At 40.9% G+C, this 20378-nt stretch overlaps 1 protein-coding gene across 4 annotated transcripts in view; it reads left to right on the forward strand.

Annotated features, from left to right (window-relative positions):
- LOC307111548 (uncharacterized protein) overlaps window positions 1-20378 on the forward strand; it is a 688174-nt gene that overhangs the window by 637727 nt on the left and 30069 nt on the right. For 2 of the 4 annotated variants that reach the window (XR_013814598.1, XR_013814600.1), the window contains exons 8-10: window positions 12492-12655; window positions 13107-13257; window positions 15276-15454. Coding sequence is in view for 1 of the 4 variants with exons in the window: in XM_079791563.1 (XP_079647689.1) it covers window positions 12492-12655 (164 nt within the window). In the remaining 3 variants the exon portion in view is untranslated. Of the gene's footprint in view, window positions 1-12491; window positions 12670-13106; window positions 13258-15275; window positions 15455-20378 lie in introns of those variants that run through there. The other 2 variants (XR_013814599.1, XM_079791563.1) reach the window with 2 other exon arrangements.

Genomic DNA, 20378 nt, shown 5'->3' on the forward strand with positions numbered 1-20378 from the left:
ATTGAGAAAATTTGAACTTGAACAATCACATTTTGAGGAGTTAATACAAATCTAAATTTAATTAAATTAGTTGTATAGCTGACTTATATTGGTTTCCCTGCCCCATGCTTTTGTGGACAAAGCCACAGAAAATGTGAAAGCAATATTAATGACATCTTATTTAGCAGATTTAGATAAAAATATTACAAATATTACAAATTAGCAATTTCTTTCCAATAAAACAAGAGATGAAACAATGATGATGAATAGCATATTGGAGTATCATGCCTCAGTGATTTAAATGAAATCAGACTTTTTTCATACATAAAATCTTTGAGGTTTTAAAGCATCTGATCTGTATGTTTAATTGAAGACTAATGTTACACCTACATATGGGTTGGCAGGAAGAAAGATAAGATAATGCAAAATGAAAAGGTCAAGCAGTTTTATAAATTATTTCCAATAAGTTTAACACATCCATATACTGTAAAATACTAGAACCATTCTTATGAGCAGAAAACGTGAACACAAAGAAGTATGGGTAACAGGCTCTGGAAAACAAACAGCATGTATTTAAAAGGAAGGAGAAGACAGAGGCCTAAATTTGACTCCATTGAGATAGATTACTAGTTTCATTTATAGGTGGAAGGCAGTGCCTTAGATATATCTGATATTATGCAGCAAATGTACAGTTTAGGAAATATTAATCCATTTGGCTATTATTTACACAGACATATTACCACAATAAAAATAGATTTTTCTCTGTATAAATTAGGTAAAACTATATATGTATTATGCTAAACGTGAAGTAGGAGGCAAGCTAGAATTAGAAAACTTTACGCCCTCCTCTTTTAGGTCACAGAAATACCAGCTTAAGTGATCAACTTGTAACCATGTTCCTGATAAAATTATTAAAATGACAAAGGGTGTGAGAAAAGGTTTTATATAAATTTTGTTTTCTGATCCCTGATAAGCACTAAAAAACATAGCATCTCATGTACAGCATGATGACTATAATAAAAATAAGAAATTGATACTGGCAATACTCTGAGTAGATTTCAGGTGCTCTCATCACACATACAAAATGATAGCTATGTGAGGAGAATACATGCTAATTAGCTTAACTATAGTCATCATTTCACTATATATGCATATCAAGTCATTATGTTTTTAACCCTAAATATATGCATTTTATTAAACAAAATCCTATATAATAAAAGAGTAATATGCAAATCGACCAAACGGTGGAATGACTGGTCGCTAAGACATGCATTGACCACCAGGTAGCAGACGCTCAACGCTGGAGCTGACCCCTGGTAGTCAGTGCGCTCCCACAGGGGGAACGCCGCTCAAACAGAAGCCAGGCTCATGGCTGGTGAGCCCAGCAGCAGTGGTGGGAGCCTCTCCCACCTCCACTGCAGGTGGGCAGTTAGGAGCAAGGGGTCCCGGACTGTGAGAGGGATGTCTGACTGCCAGCTTAGGCCCGATCCCTGAGGGACATCCCCCGAGGTGAACATCCCCCGAGAAATCCGGACTGAGAGAGGGCACAGGCCAGGCTGAGTGACTCCCCCTCCCCCCAGTGCATGAATCTCGTGCACCAGGCCTCTAGTCAAATAATAAAAGAGACCATGGTCTCTCTTTGCTTTAATATACTTCTCTTAATTTCTGAAATTTAGTAACATCTATAGGGACTCAGTAGGGACAAGAAGGGAAGTTAAAGATACTTATCCTAATTTTATTGGAGGAGAAACAATGGTTTGCTTACCTGAATTTATACAGTTATAATGGATGGAAAAACAGATTGAAATTAGGTTTCATAGCATCTGATTCTTCAAAAAGGTATATATATGCTCTTAGCTTTTGGCCAGAAAAAAGAAAAACCTCCTTTATGGTGAATCAAACTTGTATGAACTCTTTTCATTGTGTCAGGAATTACTCTATATTCTTGATGTGCATCATCCTGTTTTATAGAAACAGTTAATAATTTCAATGTTATTTATAGGTGAGTAAACTGTTCCATAGAGAGGTGAGGGGTAATTAGTGCTCTCCCAACCAGTGAACAGCTAGGCCAGGATTCCAACAGATGGACTGCCCACTGTGAAGTCTACTGTAGTACTATGTATCCATGTTGGGAAAGAAATCATTGCACTAATTCTTAGGTTAAATACAAAAAATATATAAAGGAGAGAAGGAGAAGAAAGGAGAGGAGAGGAGAGGAGAGGAGAGGAGAGGAGAGGAGGGGAGGGCAGGGGAGGGGAGGGGAGGGGAGGGGAGGGGAGGGGAGGGGAGGGGAGGGGAGGGGAGAGGAGAGGAGAGGAGAGGAGAGGAGAGAAAAATAGAGGAGAGGAGAAGAGAGAAGAGGGGAGGGGAGGGGAGGAAGAGAGAGGGAGAGAAAGAACACCTAGGGTTAAATCTGTGGCCATTATAAATGTTTTTAAAAAACTGTTTCTAGATATCAAATGACATGGCATCCTACATAATAAAAGCCTAATATGCAAGTTGACCAAATAGAGGAACAACCTGCTTAACGACTGGTTGCTATGATGTGCACTGACCACCAGGGGGCAAGCACTCAACACAGGAACTACTCCCAACCTGCAGGCCCGGACTAGGGGCAGGGGGCAGGGCCGGCGAGCCAGTGGCTCCAGGCCAGCCAAGGCGTGTGCCAGCAGGGGCCCCCCTTGGTTGCCCCTAATAGCTGTCTAGGCCTAGAGACCCTACCCGTGCATGAATTTCATGCACCGGGCCTCTAGTTTCCTAATAATGGTGTAAGATATATGCAATGTATGTATATTTAAGGGAAATGTACCAGAATTGACTGCAGTATGTAGCCATTAATGCCAAACACTAATCTATGCAATCTTTGATCTTTATCAAAGATGATGTGATTAGACAAATTATTAAAGATAAAATTATTAAAATGGATAGGCTGGCCAATTTGAAAGCCATTCATTCCACACGGGCCCATGCCATGTACATACATAAAATGGTTTTTCTAGGAGCAAAATGCACTTGCAGGATTTGTTGTGAATTTGAACTATTTTACCCCATGTTCCATATATGTCTTTCTGTTGGGTGAATAGTAGCATACTCTATTTAGCCTATAAAATGATAACAGAGTTAAGTCATTTGGAGTACAAATTCCCACACATAGACCAGTCACTCTAGCCAGTGGACAGGTAGTCAGTATGTATGCAGGTAGGCATTCACCACTCCTTGTCTTGGTATCAGCTTAGCAGGAGAAACTTGGCCTCTTCTAGGATGCAAAACACTCTGAGATTCCCAGGATTCGGCATTAGCTACTACACACCAATTGCTGACTTCTCTGTGAAGTTAATGAGAAATGACAAGTTGCTTTTTTTTGCCTCAGTGTATAGAAACCACTAAGCACACTTTCTATTATCATGAGATTAACTTCTGACATATTTCAACATACAAGTAGACATACACAGCTTGATATGAAGCAGGGATTTAATACATATCCTATGTGTATAGTAATGCACACATACTCACTCAGGGTGAAATAAACAAAATTGAACTTTTACAACATTTGTCTAGGTCCATACATTCTATTAAAGTGAACTAAATTGAAGGTAGAAGCTTTCAGATCAACAACATCTACTTCTCAGAAACATGAGAGACTTTTTAGTAATATGGTATAGGATGAAAAATGCGGTCACAGTATTAATAAGATGCTAGAGTAAGAGACAGGGACTACAACCATCCTCCACCACCCAACTGCCTGCACCCAGCTTCCCCCCATACCCCACAGTGATCTTCATTAGCTTTGTCCTGACAACGTGACCTTACTGAGCTGAACTATGCCCAGTTCTGACAGCCACATAAAACCCACCAACAAATAGGAAACTGGTGGGGTCTTTTCAGATTTAGGATCATGTTCAAGCTTATGAATCAGATTTTTCTATGTGTGGACATGACAACTATGGAAAACTGTAATTTAGGACATATTCTCTTTATCCTTTTATGTAGAATTCCACTTTAATGTGATGCAAATGACAGTAGGAAATACATTCAGTGAATGTTAAAGCCTTCCCATTAGAAATTCTGTGTGCATGCTACATTCTAATTCATGTACAGTCAAAACCCTGATAAAATCACACTGCTGATTTGACTGCTGCACTTATCGTATTAATGAGGATACTTTATGCCTTTTGAAAATTGGGATATGGTCCATTATGTGATTGTAAATGATGTGATTGTATCACATAAATTTGTTATTCAATCCCACCCCTCCCTCCAGTCAGCTCCATATATAAGAGGATTCATTGGAGAGCCAGAACTGAGGCTGGAAAACTGAACTGCAAATTAGATTCTTCTCATTTTGCCTTTATTGACATTTATAAAAAAGAATATAATAAGCATGTGAATACACATGTAAATATCTATATCTGTTTATCTCTTCTTCTTCTTCTTCTTCTTCTTCTTCTTCTTCTTCTTCTTCTTCTTCTTCTTCTTCTCCTCCTCCTCCTCCTCCTCCTCCTCCTCCTCCTCCTCCTCTTCCTCCTCCTCTTCCTCCTCCTCCTCCTCCTCTTCCTCCTCCTCCTTCTCCCTCAAAACCACAGGTCACCAAGGAATTCAAAATGAAAGAAAGTAGAAGATGGGCCTGAGGCTCCCTGGAGTATGTCATGTATGCTCCCACAGCTCCCACAGCTCCCACAGCTCCCCTTGCTTCTTGGCCAATCCCGGATTGCCTATTGCACGGAAATCGTCCCTTCTCCACTCTTGCAACAGGTGACAGGTTTGAGAACTGCTGTTGGCTAAGGTTTCCTAATTTTGAGTTGCATTTGCATTCCTAAAAATACCTGTTCCTCGTTCTATTTATTTTTCTCTCTTGCCTGCCTAATTAGTCATCATTTGCTCCCAGGAGCGCCCAGTGGGAGTGATCTTTAAACACAGCTGCAGGAGTCCTTTGGCTTCTTTCTGCCCTTGAGCCTTCTGTTTCTGAATCTGTGGCATAGATGTCTATGTTGGCCAAGGTCAAGAGCTACTTTTTCTCATCCTTTTCATCACTAGAGACACAAACATCTCATCTGGCATCAAGATCTTCAAAGTTCCCACAGAACACATGAGGTCACCTCCAACAGAAGTGGTTTCAGGACTCTCAAATTAAAACACAGGAGGGGACCACTGCCCCTTTGGTGAGTAGCTCTCATAGCCCCAGAGGGCTACACACTTAATTGCCTCTTTGATGATGGCCCCTAGTCTTAACAGTAATTATCAGAGAGAAGCCCACAGACAGGTGCTTTCTGTCTGCCCAAGCCACAGCAATTGTCAACTGCTGCATGTACTTCTGTGTTTCTTAAGGATTATCTTTGGTTTGAGATTTCTTAGTACTTGTAGGCTGGATTATTTTTTTCCTCTATTCCTTCAAAATATTATATTTTGTTGCCAGTTACTTAGAGGAAGTGACAATGTCCTTCACAATGCAACACACTCTGGAGCAAAGTCCTTAGAGTTTGGAAATACAAATGCCCATGTTCTTGATACCCACCTGACAATCTCACATTTTGGACTCTTGTTCTTGCTCACCTTGGACCCTGGCTTCTAGGCTTTGTCAAGCTCTGTGTTTTCTCAGAGCTCAGCTGTTGTGGATAAAATTGTTGTTATTGTTGTTTAGGTCTTTCTCAGTCCTGCTTTAACATAAAAAATATATAGTACATGTGTTCCCTCACTTTACCCCATCCCAAAAGACAGAGAGGTGCCATTCAGAATGACTTTGTATAGGAGAATACAAAGATTATTGTAAATTCTATTTTTAAATGGTTTATGGGAAAAGGTAAGTTGCTTGACTAAGATATACCAAAAGATCAGAGGGTCTTTCAAGATGGGAGGTAGGTTTTTCTGTTGGTTTTAGTTTTAGCTTATTTCAGATTCAAGGCCAATAAGAACTTTATACAGTCTTTGGACAAAGCTTGCTATATCCTAATCTCTGCAAATCCACTTGGTTTTCTTCACCTCTCCCCTTATTAATCAGTTCTACAGAGCAGTATCCTGCTCAGTACTGCTATACGCACTGCATTTTTACCTTTCTATTACTGAATTGCCTTTTCTATATTTTTGCTTTATCTTGCATTCAGTTACTCACAGCTTGGTCTATAGAATAGGATACCATCACTGCCTACATTTAGACAACAGCACCTGTCATTTTGCTTCGTATATTTCACTTTAACCTCTTTCAGGAGGAAATTCATTTGAGAAATCTTGGCTCTGCCTATGGGGATGAATCATTTGCCTTTCATTCTGGCTAAAAGTTGTCTCCTCACTCCCTTTGTTAATAAACACAACAACACTTATTTATGTCTTCTCAAGTCCTGTTAGTTAATTCAATTGCCTAATTGTTGTAGTTTTAAGAAAGACCAAGTCATTTTCTTACTTTCAATCACTGTTGGTCTATTTTATGGGTTCCACAATGCCACATTCACAAGTCTGCTTACTTTCTTTAGAAGATTTTTGTTTCACTCTGATGTGCAGCATCATAGATGTAGTGCTTTTCCCTCCCATGCATAGGAAATACGGCTACTCAGTCCCCCTGGGAAAGAACAGAGAGGAAGACATTAGGCCTGGCCATATTTCTGTGGTTGGGTTTAGTCCTTGGACTCTATATCTGTGGATGGAAGCAGCCTAGCATACTTAACTCTTGATGAATTTGCCCTGATTTTTCTTCCCTCTTGTATTTTTTGATATGTTGTTTCTTAGAGTAAATTTTCTTACCTAAGAGGATCTCTCCTTTTCTCTCTTGACAATGCTGAATAAATCAGGATGTGGAATATTACCCATGCAACCTGCTCTCTGAGAGGCAATGCTGGCTGAAACCATGCTGTTTCTATGCCATTCTATACCCAACTGTGGATAATAACAGAATTGATTTTACCTGAGGAAAGACAAAGGCACCTCAGGGCTACTTTCTGCATTATTTGGTTCTCAGGTTATTCTGCTCTTGAATGCTAAGATCTCTCACTGAAATATTGGGTCATATTTAGCTTCCTTTATGGCATTGGGCTGTTGCTGTTCTGTGCCCCTGTGTGTGTGTGTGTTTGTGTGTGTGTGTGTGTGTGTGTGTGTGTGTGTGTGTGTTGCCAAATTATAACATGGGTAACTATGTTTTCAAGTCCTCATGAGTACCTTCTTCTTTTTCTAAACTTTTTTATTAAGAAAGTAGATTTTGCCCTAGCCAGTTTGGCTCAGTGGATAGAGCGTCAGCCTGTGGGCCAAAGAGTCCTGGGTTTGATTCTGGTCAAGGGCATGTACCTCGGTTGCATGCTCCTCCTCAGCCCAGGCCCTGGTCAGGGCACATGCAGGAGGCAACCAATCAATCCATTTCCTCTCTGTCTTTCCCTCTCTCTTCCCCTCTCTCTGAAAATCAATGGAAAAATATCCTCAGCTGAGGATTAGAAAAAAAAATAAAGTAGATGTTAATCTGGAGACTAAAACTTGGCTTTCAGATCATCTGACAGGTGAGTTTAAATAAGACTATTCTTTAATAAATTGTAATATGACCACAAATAAGTGAACCTAAATAAATTATGAGGACAATACTAATAATAGACATTATAAATCGAGTACTTAGTACATCTCATGCATGTTCCAGTTGCATCATGCTCATTAATTAACTAAATCCTTACAACAACCCCATCAGGTTTTATCCTTATTTTACAGATGTAGAAACTGAGGCATATGGAGAGGTTATGTTACTTGTTGTAGCCATAGTTGGTAAGTGGCAGACCCAAGATTCAAACCAGGTGACATTGGCTCCTTAGCCTTGACTTTTATTGTTGAGAGTATTACAGATGTCCGCCTTATCCTTCCCTCCCCCCACCACCCATTTACCCTCTTACCCTTCTCCTCCCCAGGCCTTCCCCAACTATTGTCTGTCCATGGGCTATGCATATAAACGTATAAGTTCATTGGTTAATTCCTGCTCCCCACCTCTCTTTCCTCTGAAATACATCAGCCTGTTACATGCTTCAATGTCTCTGGATCTTTTTTGTTTATCAGTTTATTTTGTTCATTAGATTCCACATATAAGTGAGATCATGTAATACTTGTCTTTCTCTGACTGGCCTGTTTTACTTATCATAATACTCTCCACATCCTTCCATGCTGTCTCAAAGGGTAAGAGATCCTTTGTTTTTACAGCTACATAGTATTCCATTGTGTAAATGTGCCAGTTTTTTAATCCATTCACCTACTGCTGGGCATTTGGGCTCTCTCTAAATCTTAGCTATTGTAAATAACACTTGCTAAACACTTCCTATATTTTTTTCCCATTTCATCCAATAGGTGCATACTGTTAAGACCCTAATATCACAGAGCAGGGAATAATACCCTGACACACACACACACACACACACACACACACACACACACACATTCCAGACTGAATAAGTGGAGAGAACAAGCTGTTAATTCGTTAGGCAATATTCCACTCCAGTATATATCAAACCTCCAAGAAAGTTAAATACTGCACTTTCTACCTCATTGAGGGAAAAATCTATGACCTCTTGCATAGTGAACATCATGTCAGCAAGATCTTTTATAATGATTTAAGGAAATTTTGATGATATAATATGAAATTGAAATTATTTCATTCTTAATACCTTAATTGTGATTCTTTCAACTATATTACTCCTTAATGTTACAGCAACCTAACGAGTTATCTAGAATAATATAGCTAATTCAGGGAAGTTAAAAACATACATTGATTGTTGCCTTTAAAAAAACTTGGGTATATTTGTTATATGATTCCTTGCATTATTACTTTTAATTTACATCCCTGCCTCACTCTTTGCTTTCTGTTGATGATGCTCATTTATGAAAGTAGAAGGTACACATTTACTGAGGGTGTCTTGGGAATGTACAGAGAGAGAATCAACCAGAAATCTCAGGTTTGTTTGTTTTTTTAAATGTTATTGTTTAAGGTATTACAAATAGTAGTACATATGTCTCTTTTTCCCCCCCACTGACCTCCGAAAATCTGTTTTTGACTGTGCTTAGAATGTGCACTGCCAGATGTGTTCCAAGGCTAATCTTCATAACCAGAGCTAAGTGTTTGCAAAGGACGATAGTAAATGCTCACACCAACTTTTTTGCAACTGTTAACTTTGGGTCAGCTTCTTTAGTTCCCTAGCCTCGAACTGCTACAAATGTGCTTGAGCACCCTACATACATACAAAGAATGTATTGGAACTCCTGGAATTTCAAAAGTTCAAGGAATATTGGACTTTATGTTTTATATATAATACCTATTACTTGCTGAAGATAGCTTGTTGCTTGTTCATACAGAATTAAGAATGGTGAATGGACTATTCGGTTGATCTTGCACAAGTATTATTCATTGGATTGTGAATAAGCATCAAAATGGTGCTCAGGAATTACAAATTAATACAAGTTAGCATAAATATAATAAAACTTTTGGGGGCCTCCAAAGAATTCTTTACATCTAGCTCTTGCACCAACCAAGTCTTCACCGTTGGATCAATACATCAAATCAAGAATAAGTGGAACCCCAAAGTCACATCATCCTATCAAAATAATTATCTTTAATTAATATAATTATTGATCATGTAGTAGAAGTCACTGTCTAGATGATATAAGGCTTTTAGAATTTCGTGGGGATGCTTTACAACTTAATTATGTTTCCCTAGGAGATTATAACATAATTCAATTTATTTTTCCCGTATGTTTCATCAATCACTATGTGAATAGAAGGAATATCAGAATCTCATCTCTATGTCAATCCCGCACAATTTAGACCAGTCATTTCAGTGGTACCGAGCTGATTGGGAAGCGGGGTCCCTCCCACCTGAGGACAGTTCGAATTCTGTTGGCTTAGTAACAGCCGTGAGGAGGCTAACTGCCAAGGCCTGTGGTCACTGTGTTTCAGCCTTCATAGCAAACCCAATTTAGGCCTGTGCACAATTTCCCTCTTAGATGTGTGAGGAGCTGTGTTGTTCTTTGGGCCTTGGTTTTCTTATCCAAGAGAGCAGGTGGTGTCTAGGCTTCCTTCCTCTTGTAAAGCTCCGTGTTCTAGTGTTGCTTGTGATTCAGCTCTTATGACTCACAGGGGATCTTGTTCAAATGCAGATTCTGATTCAGTAGCTCTAGGTGGGGCCTGGGCTCCTGCACATCTAACAAGCTTCCAGTTGATGCCGGCGCTCCTGGTCTGCAACCACACATTTTAGCAAGGATGTAAATGATGCACAGAGACAAACGCGGGGAGATGAGCTCTTCACCTTTCCGTGGTGATGTTTCCACTTTCTTCCCTCCCAGGGTTACCATACCTGACTTTCTTCTGCAGAGCTGTGCATCCTGCCTCCCCTTTCCTAGCGGCACCACGCAGAAAGGGGGCTTCGGGGAGACTGAGAGCGTCCATATAGCAGAGTATAGATCCCTCCTCCAAGGAAGGAACCACAGAGCTTATCAGGAAAGCCGTGTGCCTCTAATGTCAGCCATCCCCAGCCTGCTGAAATATGAAATAAATGAGGTGGAGTTTAATTTTAGGGTCTACAAACTTGTAATGTGTTCATCATTCCTGTTGCCATTTTACATGGCAGGCTGAGGCTGACAGACATGTTTTGTGAGAAGAGCTGCACTTGAGTTCTGGTTTAATGAAGCACTCTCATCCTCTCACTTCCCTCCTCTAATCTCCACCAGCAGGGATGAGAAAGACATGCCACTCCTATTAGAGGTTTTCACTACTGGCAACGTGCATCTCTGGCTTTCCTGGAGGCAGGCTCTGGGGAATTTTCTCAGCTGGACCTCAGACTGGCTTCCAGCAGAGGGCGCACTGCCCCAATGCCCTCACCCCAGAGCCCTTTCTCCTCTCTCCGGCTGACTTCTTTTCCCACCAGGCTGGATAGGGAGGGCTTCGGGAGGATCAGAAGTGGGCTCTCAGGAAGAGAGGAGATGAAGACTATTTTAAGGGAGAAAATCAAATCAAATCATTTCAAATATGAATCAGTGGCTTTTACAATGAAAGGTCTATTTGGCTACTGTCAACAGACAGCTTTTCATAATTCTCAGCTGTTACAAGACGAAGTTCCCTTTCTTAAAGCTTCTCTAAGCCTTGCACTGTCCAGTATTTGTATATTTCACTTTAATGAGCACTAAGTAAGGATTACAAAAAGAATTTTAATAATTCTCACTGGACAGATAATTAAGCAGGGAGAAGTCTTTAGAACGGTTACTCTTTCTGCTTCTCACAGACAAGTGTTTCCACAGATCCCAAGGAAAGAGGTCACGTTTATACATATATCACTAGTATAAATAATGACGTGTGGTTTAGTAATTTTCCTCAGTAACAAACGACCTCCTTAACGAGCTGAAATCGTGAAATTGAAACGCACCTTTTTGTGGCCCACTTTCCCCTGAACTCTACTCTCCGTTCCTTCAACTTTGCTCAGGAAATGAATTCCCTGTACCTTCACAGGGGCTCGAATGTGTTGATTTCAAGTTTTCCAAATTTTCTGTGCCTCCGTAAATCATAGGGGCATGACCCAGCCCAGTCATTCATTACAAAATTCTTTTCTTTTCTGTCTATGTTTTTTAACAGCTTCTGTTTTTCCTCTTTCTTGATGGATTCTACCACAAACTTCAGCTAGAGTGAATGCAGACGACTATAACATAACTCTCACATAGAGGGTATTTTATTAAGTCCAGCAGTTAAAAATGTACAAAGTTCCTTGTAATAATCCATTCATTCTGTTCTCCCTTGATTCTTGGAGTAAGCCTGCACAATTATTCAAATCCCAGCTTTTAGCTATAGCATACACCTCGCCATGGGGCTATGCCTCTGTAATCTTGCTTTGGTCTTGCATGTCAAATGGAATTAACTCCCATAAGAAATGTGTGCGAAGACAACCCAAAGTGTCTAATCCTGCTGCTGTCTTAAATTTCTGAAACTCTGAGCTGTCATCTTTTTCTATTGCTTTGTTGAAGTTCTCACTTATGCTTCAGTCCATCCAAAGCTGAAGTTTAGGAAAATTTGCATTTTTATATATTTTTTCAGTTATGCTCTCCCTTGGCCTTTTCACATGTTCTCTTTGTAGAAGGATTTTTTTTCCCTTCAAATTCCAAGACCATTTTATACACAGTGGAATTTCAACGAGAGGTGAATTCACTTTTTTTTTTTTATTCTGAGAGTACACAAGTTGAAACATACACAACACTAGTTGAAGATTCGCAAGCCAAATTTAGACAGATGTAGATGAGTGTGTGTGTGTGTGTGTGTGTGTGTGTGTGTGCGTGTGTGAATGTTTCTCCGAGTATTGTATGAGAGGGGAGAAGAAATAATGATGTCATTATTACTATACCTTAACCACTCAACCTAGCTAATCACAAAAACTAATTTTGTCTCAATTGAATCTCAAACTGCATCATCTCCCTCATGAATAAAAATGCTTGATGAAATGAGCTTGGTTAGTCTACTTGTATGTTGTATTAAGAGTAAATTAGTTTGATGAGTAATTTCATACGCTTTCTTCCTTCTCTAGGGGGCCTACCATTTAAAAATGCTGAGATTGTCCTCTTCCTTCTTCAACGAATCCTGAACTCCGTCTACCGCCTCCTGCAATTCCTAGACATGAGGAAGTTGGAAGAATACTCAGTATCTGGAACACAAAGCAAGCACTTGATATTTGTTAAATTCCTTTCATGAGTAAGATCAGCTTATTCTATCTTTCTTAGTGACTTATCCTTTTGCCTCAATTTACAAATTATATCATTCCATCTGGAAATGAGAGCTGCCCAGGTTTTAGTAAACTTCCCTCACAGCCTGTGTTTTCAGCCTGATAATTATACGTGGTGCCTGTGTTTAAATCACCAGTTATTCAGCATTGTGGGTTTTTTGAGGTGTCTTGACTAAGTGAGGTGTGGAAGGGTAAAATTGTAACTCAGTGCGGTGGGTATTTAATAAGTGGTAAACCGCCGCATTTTCCATGCGAAAGTTAATTAAGGCCACTAGCTGACCGGGCTTGTGCAAAAAACATGTTCATGGTTTAGCCATGAAAACAGTCACAACAACGCTCAGCTAAAAAATAATGGCCTTAAGAGACATTTTCTCTGCTCATTCCTGAATGCTTACTGTTGTTGTTGTTTTTCTAATAAAGGGATTGTCACATTTCTGAGGAAATACCCAGTCACACCAGCTTCTTTTGAGACTTGAAAGTTTTCCATATGCCTGGCCAGTGGAAATTAAGATGGAGAGTGATGGGAGGGGACAGTCCCAGGACCAAATTGCGTTTTGAATGCTGCCTGCAAGTATGTCTCTTATAAAGTAATCATCCATTGTGTTCTCTCAAATTCTTTCCTAGTTAATAATGGCCTTTAATATGTGGATGCACTAATTTGGACACAGGATTAAGTTAACTCTCTAATATCAAATAGTTTATTTTATCAAAATAGGGTTTGAGTTTGTTGGAGAGCCTGCCTTTGTTGACAGATAATATAATCTGAGTTATGTTTCTGTGTGCTCATTGTTTCTTCAGGATGAGAGTACTGGAATAAGACGATATATTTTATTATACAATATATTACTTTGACTAATAGGATTGAAAATGCACATTAAATATAAATGTCCTTTCCACATCTGGATGGTGAAGGCAGGTTGTCTTATCAAATATTTTAATGCTATTCTAGGATACAGTGATATCTAGTGTAGCTGAAACCGGTGAGAGCAATGTATCAGGCAAATATGATAAAGGTGTAACCAACAAAAAATGTTATCAAAGAGGCCAAAGGGATGCTGGGGCTTTTTAGGCTATTGATTTCACATTGGGTTTTTTTGTGTGTTTTTTTAATGGAACAATAAGAATTCTGTTTGAAATCACTCTGGTAATGGTCATAGTGTAATCTTGGTCCATAAGTCCTTCCATTTAATTTTACACTATCTTACTATTATTGGAGTGTATTAAAACCAGGTACTACAAGAATTCATCTCGTACCTTCCCAACCATCTTTATTCAGTGAGTATCTCTAGGCACAGCTCCAGCAGAATTTTGAGCTCAAATGAAGAATTCATCTGTGGCAGGACTTGGTAGAGGAAAAATGGCACAATGGGACATATATTCTTCCCACCTTCCAAGATCTATACCTCCTGTCTTGCATATGCCATCCTATAACCAAATAGAGATCGTATTACAGTACGAGAGACCTAAAAATGCAGATCTAAATGTAAAACTTCTCCCTGTGTATCCTGGCCACATCTGCATCAGTATATCCTAGACAGAATTGCCCTGGAGTTGTCATCCCCACAAATTCTCACTGCAGCTCTTTTAACCTAAGATGAGCTGACAAACATCAATCTCTGCCAGTAATTGTTGGGTTTTCAGGTTCCATTTTTCTCATTGGCTACTTCAAATGAATACCAGTTTTTGCTGGTGTGTTCCTCCTCCTTCCCACTCTCCTTTCATTTTTGTTATTTGTTCTAATTTAATTTGAAATGCCCAGCCTCTGACTGCAATCAGGTGAGGAAGCTCGGGAGACTTCCAGCAAGAGCAAGTCTCCTGAAAAGGGTCTTTTGGACACAACAGAATGAGCCTTTATTTATTATCTCAGGGATAACAAAACCGGGAGCCAGCAAGATGCTGCAGTGGCCGTCCTTTCAAGAGACAGCTAACTTGGTGAAACACCCCTGTCCCCAGGGGACGAACAGACCGCCCCTTGGCTCAAAGTCTTCCTGCTGTCCCTGGCTGCTGGCTCTACAGCCAACAAAAGCAAGGCTAACATAACATGCAGAGAAAGTGTCAATAGAAACCCTCTCCAGGAGCCTAGCGTTTGGAAGTGGACTGGCTTTGGAGTCCATGCAAAGGCTCTGGGAAGTTTTCACTGGCCATGGCCTCGTATCTCCCACTGTAACTTCCTTCTGTGAGATGGAACGTGTGGCTTATTTTTTTCACGATTCCTTAGGGAGTGGCCTCAGTTTCCCCATGCACCAAATGGAGATATTTGGGAACGAATGAACATTGGACTTTGCAAAGAGTCATCTGGGTTTACATGCTAGCTTATGAGCTGAGGACATTGCTCTCTCTCTCTCTCTAACCCTCAGTTTCTTCACTGACAAAAAGGAAAACAATATTTCCCTTCCTGATTGTGGCGATCAAATGAAGTAGAGAGATGTATTGTTGAGAAAAATATCAAAACGTTTATGCCAATGTAATGTTTGGTGTGTAGAGCTCATGAAACCACGGAGGCCAATGTGCATGAAAAACAGGAAGGATATAGAAATAGAAGATATTATGATCATTTTCAAAATATTGGGTCATTTATCTCCACAACAGGAAAGGGTGGTGATCCTTACTTCCAAATTCAAGCCTGGACCTACCACATCCAGAGGTCCTTCTGCAAAGAGGAGAAGGTTCATGTCGCCCCTCTACACCTCAGAAATGTGGCCAAACAACTCGGTGAGAGACGATGGAAGGCAGCATCCCCAGGGCCCTTCATGTCGGAGTTATTACAGGTAAGCAATTATCTTGCATAGTTCATCCTCATGTGTGGTGCGTTTCTGGGGAAGGTTGAGAAAAAGTCAGAAGTTCGTGATAGTCTGTGGTTCGGTTATTACAGGAGAGAAGTAGATGAAGTGGGAAATAGTCAGCTCTAATCTATCCGGCTAACAGACCATAGCCGGCGTCCAGCTCTGTGATGTTTCCAGGATGTGGAGGCGTTAGATTTCTGTGGTGAGTAGCCAGATGGGTTTTTGGTCAATGCAGGTGCTTCATCCTGCCGCATGTCTGCCTAGGACTGGTGTGTATAAAGACATGACGAGTCTTCTTAGGAAGCAGAGGAAGAATGAAAGGGATCATCCACTCTGTGGCCCAGGCATGTGTGTGCTCTTTATCACTGGCATTTAACCCAGGGGTTGGCTTTGTGGAAGGTTGCCTGACTGAAAATAGTTGTGGAAGGCTGTGACCATGCCATGTTTTTAAAAGGTAATACTCCATTCCCTTGAACCAATTCAGAGCCCATCACAGTGCCATAGGCAGAGTGAACACCACACTTTGTGGCAGCAAAACAAACTTGCCAGATATTTGACACTTGCCCTTAAAGCGGAAGGCCCTGGAAGTGCTGCCGTCTAGGGGATGGGCAGCATACAATGGGACGTGTGTCTGGCAGCCTGTGGAGTAACCCGAGCCATTGAACATTTTTCCTCTGTAAGGGGAGGAGGTGTGGCAGTGCTCGAGGTCCAGACAACAGTCTGAATTGCCTGGCATCCGGGAATTTCCCAGGTGCTTTTGTAACACACATCACACATCTATTTGCGTGGGGGCCTGGGGGAGTAAAGAGGCAGGGAGTAGAAGCTACCTTAAGTTCTGTGAGCTTCTGGATGCTCATCTGTGAAATGGGCTAGAGCTTTGTTGAGTCTCAGAGCTGTGAGAAATTAACGAGATAATGTAGAAGAAGCCTGATCCCGGGTGTCTGGCTCAGAGGAGGCAATGGACAGAAAGGAGCAATACTTATTAGGAGGAAGCACATAACTCGTGTCTTTGGAAAGGGGCCCATCCCTCTCCCTGCCTCCTCCTTCAAGCCTTTGAGGCATTTCTATAGTAATTGGCTGCTAGGGCTCGGCATCTATCTGTAGAGAAATACATTTTTGTAAAAGGGCTCTGAGGTGGTGGTGTGAGGCGTTTATTAGTGATCTAAGGCAACATACGTTGCCTCTGGTGTTTATTGACTGTTTCTAGCTGGAGGCTCAGAACTGCACAGGCACTAGCGGGTGAGTTACTGTTGGTTGCTACTCTCTGGACCAGCAGGGACTGGCGAGCTCTTGGAGGACAGAGTGCCTTGCATCAATCAGCACTGACCCCTCTGGCTGAATATGTACAGACATAAAGAGGCTCCCAAATTAGCCTCTGTTCTCCTTCGCTGGATGAATGAAGATGAAATGCAATCCCTGGAGTGGGAGAAAATGTGTGTGTGGAGGACTGAGCCATACTCTACAAATTCAGGCCAATCCCCTCCTACGCTCAAAACAAATCTGAAATACTTCTATTTTCTACTGGCCTATTAAAGTATATATGTTTAATAAATTGACATCATAGGAGATGAGGAAGGGAATGGAAGATGTGGGAAGAGAAGAGAATGAACAGGGGAAATAATACCCAGAACTACTTGTTTGATGAATGAATTAAAATGGATCAGGGTGGCTTAGGACTAACTCCAACATTTTTCCAAAGTGTGTAATGATGAAATGGACTAATGCCTTGGGCAGAGATGTTTAAGGTGTGGTAATAACAAGCTGATCAAAATTTTTTTTCAGAGAAGAAGGGAGAGGGAGAAAGAGAGAAACATCAATGATGAGAGAGAATAATTGATTGGCTGCCTCCTGCACCGAACCCACATCCCAGGCATGTGCCCTTCACCAGAATCGAACCCAGGACCCTTCAGTCCACAGGCTGATGCTCTACCCCCTGAACCAAACCAGCTAGGGTGAATTTTTAACACTACCTAGAAAAATGTCATGCAATTTTAAAATTTTCCTTTGAATATTAATTTACCTAAGAATGCCAGAGATCTGGCTAATCCACAAAGAAGTCAGAAATCATGTAAAAGTTGCCCTTCCATGGATATGGTGAGGGTGCCTTACAAATAATGCTCTTTTTTAAAAAAATGTTTAGTGTATATTCAGGGATTCTTCTGCTCCCTCTTCCCTTGTTCCCTTCATTTGTTCCAGAAAGGGAGGAAAGAGAAGGACTCTCCAGGTGAAAGCACAGGTATGCCTCCTCACATTTCCTAGGTTTTCTATCAGGGTCCCATGGCTTTCATTTCAATGCTCCTTTGAGAGCCATTAGTATTAAAAATGCTGGTGAGGAAATAGTAAACCATGAGCTTCCCACTCTGTGTTAAGACATCTTCTTTGCTTGCTTTCTACAAGGCATAAGACCTGTGCATTGAATACTGTTCCAGGTGGGTATGTGATAGATCCACACCCAGGAGTGTGGAGTCTTCCCAGAGCCAACTAAGCCAGAAAGTATGAATAACTCAATGCAAACCCAACCCTTTTCCTGCAAACCCACCCCAGTTTCTACCGAAGCCAATCCAGAAGCTTGGTTTGCATCTGTTCATGCACAAATAGGGCACCACAACACACACACACACACACACACACACACACACACACACACACACACACTCACACACTTGAACGATGAAGAGCTATGAGAATTATTCCTTTCTCAGAATTATCAGAACCTCTCAGGATTATCTTCCTTCAAGGAACAGATTGTGAACCTTAGGGGCTTATGGTGGCCTGGATACACTTGAGGATTCCCTTCGTCTTAATATTAACAATTAGCATTTATGTGGCACTTAGTAAGTGCCAGATGCTATTGTACACACTTCACATATATTGTCGCCTTTTAGATCCCTCAAGAACCCTATGGAATAGGTCCTATCACAATCCCTGTTTACGATGAGAAATTAAAGGCAAAAGAGGTCAAGCGACTAACTTGTCCAAGGTGTCTCCAAGTGGTAGAGCTGGGGTCCAAATCTGCACTCTTTGCCATGCTTACTCTGCCCGGGACTCTCACTGGGGAGCCTGGAAAGAGAAGGTGGACTCTTTGCCAATAAACTGTCTCACTTTCATTCTGGGGAGAGGGCTTCTAAAGCAGTCCAAATATGGAGAGCTTACGTAGAATGTCTCCTTCTTCTGGGACCTCTAGGTTCTCCCTCTCAAACAAACTCTAGAATCAGTCTCCATATTTAAAGAGTTTTCCTAATTAGGATTCACCTCTAGAACGGCCCTTAACAGTATAGATTCAGGCTGAGACCAGTAGCTCCCAGGTCCCTCTGTCTATTGGAGTGGTTCTTGCTCTTAGCAGCCAACACAGAAAAAGGTCAACCTGAAGGGGTGTGCCATGTTGCTACATTAACTTTGTAAAATTGTGAGCGTTCAGGAATGCCAGACATGCCTCCATTTGCTTCTGTTTGCAAATTTATTTAGGAAGGACCTTTGACATTTATGTTACACAAAGATACAATCTAGTTTCTCCTCTTGTGTCTCTTCCCACTCACTCCCACCTCCCGCCTCCCCCTCCTCGCACCACCAATACCACCATGCATTTTGAAAGTCCTTTAAAGTTTTCAAAGTGCTTTCATATACATACTCCATTCTTTATGTCAGGTCAGGGCAACATTTTATTGCATTTGGCCAAAGGCCATTTTGAAACTTTAAGAGAAAAAAGGAGACACAACATGATCTTTGAAAAAAAAAGGGGGGATTAAAACAGGAAAAAAACATTAAAGTTAGAAAGGATTTATGAGTATATATATATGGCTGACTGACCAAATACTCCACATGTTTTTCTAAACAGTTGGAGTTTAGACAAAAAACAACTAGAAGATATAAATTATTTTAAATAGCATTTATGCACTTTGATTTTAAACAGCTAATATATACTCATCACAGAAAAATTGAAGGATGTGAAAAGTGAAAAATAAAAAATATAAACATTTATAATCTCTTTATGCAGAAAAAAACACTATGTTTAGAGTATAATCCTCTAGTGTTATGTTATACATGCACACACATACAATGGAGTTGGAAATTTCTTCGTGTTCTGCTCAGATATGCAGAAAATAAATGTTGCCTTCTAATTTCTAAAAACACTGATCTGGCCCATGGAATTCCACTTTACTGAATGGAAAAATACAACAACTTATAATCCATTAACAATATTTCAGTCACTTCTGGTGTGTAAATCTCCTTTCATTTTAACATTCAATCCATTCAAAACATGATGGTTTATAGAGTCTTCTTTCAAAAAACAAGTCTCTTTAGGAAAATGTACAGGCTTTCAGATTGTTCCCCAACCTCTACTTTTCTCTTCCTCAAAATGATGTCTATGTCTTCCAAGACAGGATTAGAGCTAACACAGACTTCAACTTACAATGAATTATAAAAAAGGCAAAATTATAAAAAGCTACTCTTCTGAGATGGCCAATGTCAGAAGACCTCCCTCCCTCCAAACCAACAAGGCCTGGGCCAGGACTCATGATGTGCCAAGAGAGGGTGACACCTCAGAGCAGATATTTGTGCCCTACCTTCTCCACCCTAAGGGACATCCCTGCTGAGGGACTTGCTCTGTCTCCTTGGAAGCAGAGGAAATGGGGTGCTTGAGGATTTGTCCTGTCTCTGGCCCTGCAGGTCTCCGTAGCAAAATCTCTTCTCTACCTGACTGCTCTTTGCCCCACTGGTGTCAATAGCAGGTTCAACTTGGGACCTGCTCTCCTATTGCTTGGTCAGTTCTCTCACTAAAACCCCAGATGCCGCTGACTCATATCAGCTTTTGCTGATGGTTTTGAGATTCTGCCATATTGCGTCACCAGCTCCTGTCCTGGAAAGTCCTCCCAGAGTGTCTGCTGGGGAGGCACCTTGTCCCCGTGCT

Source organism: Cnephaeus nilssonii, assembly GCF_951640355.1.
Source record: "Cnephaeus nilssonii genome assembly, chromosome: 15".
NCBI classification, from domain to species: domain Eukaryota; kingdom Metazoa; phylum Chordata; class Mammalia; order Chiroptera; family Vespertilionidae; genus Cnephaeus; species Cnephaeus nilssonii.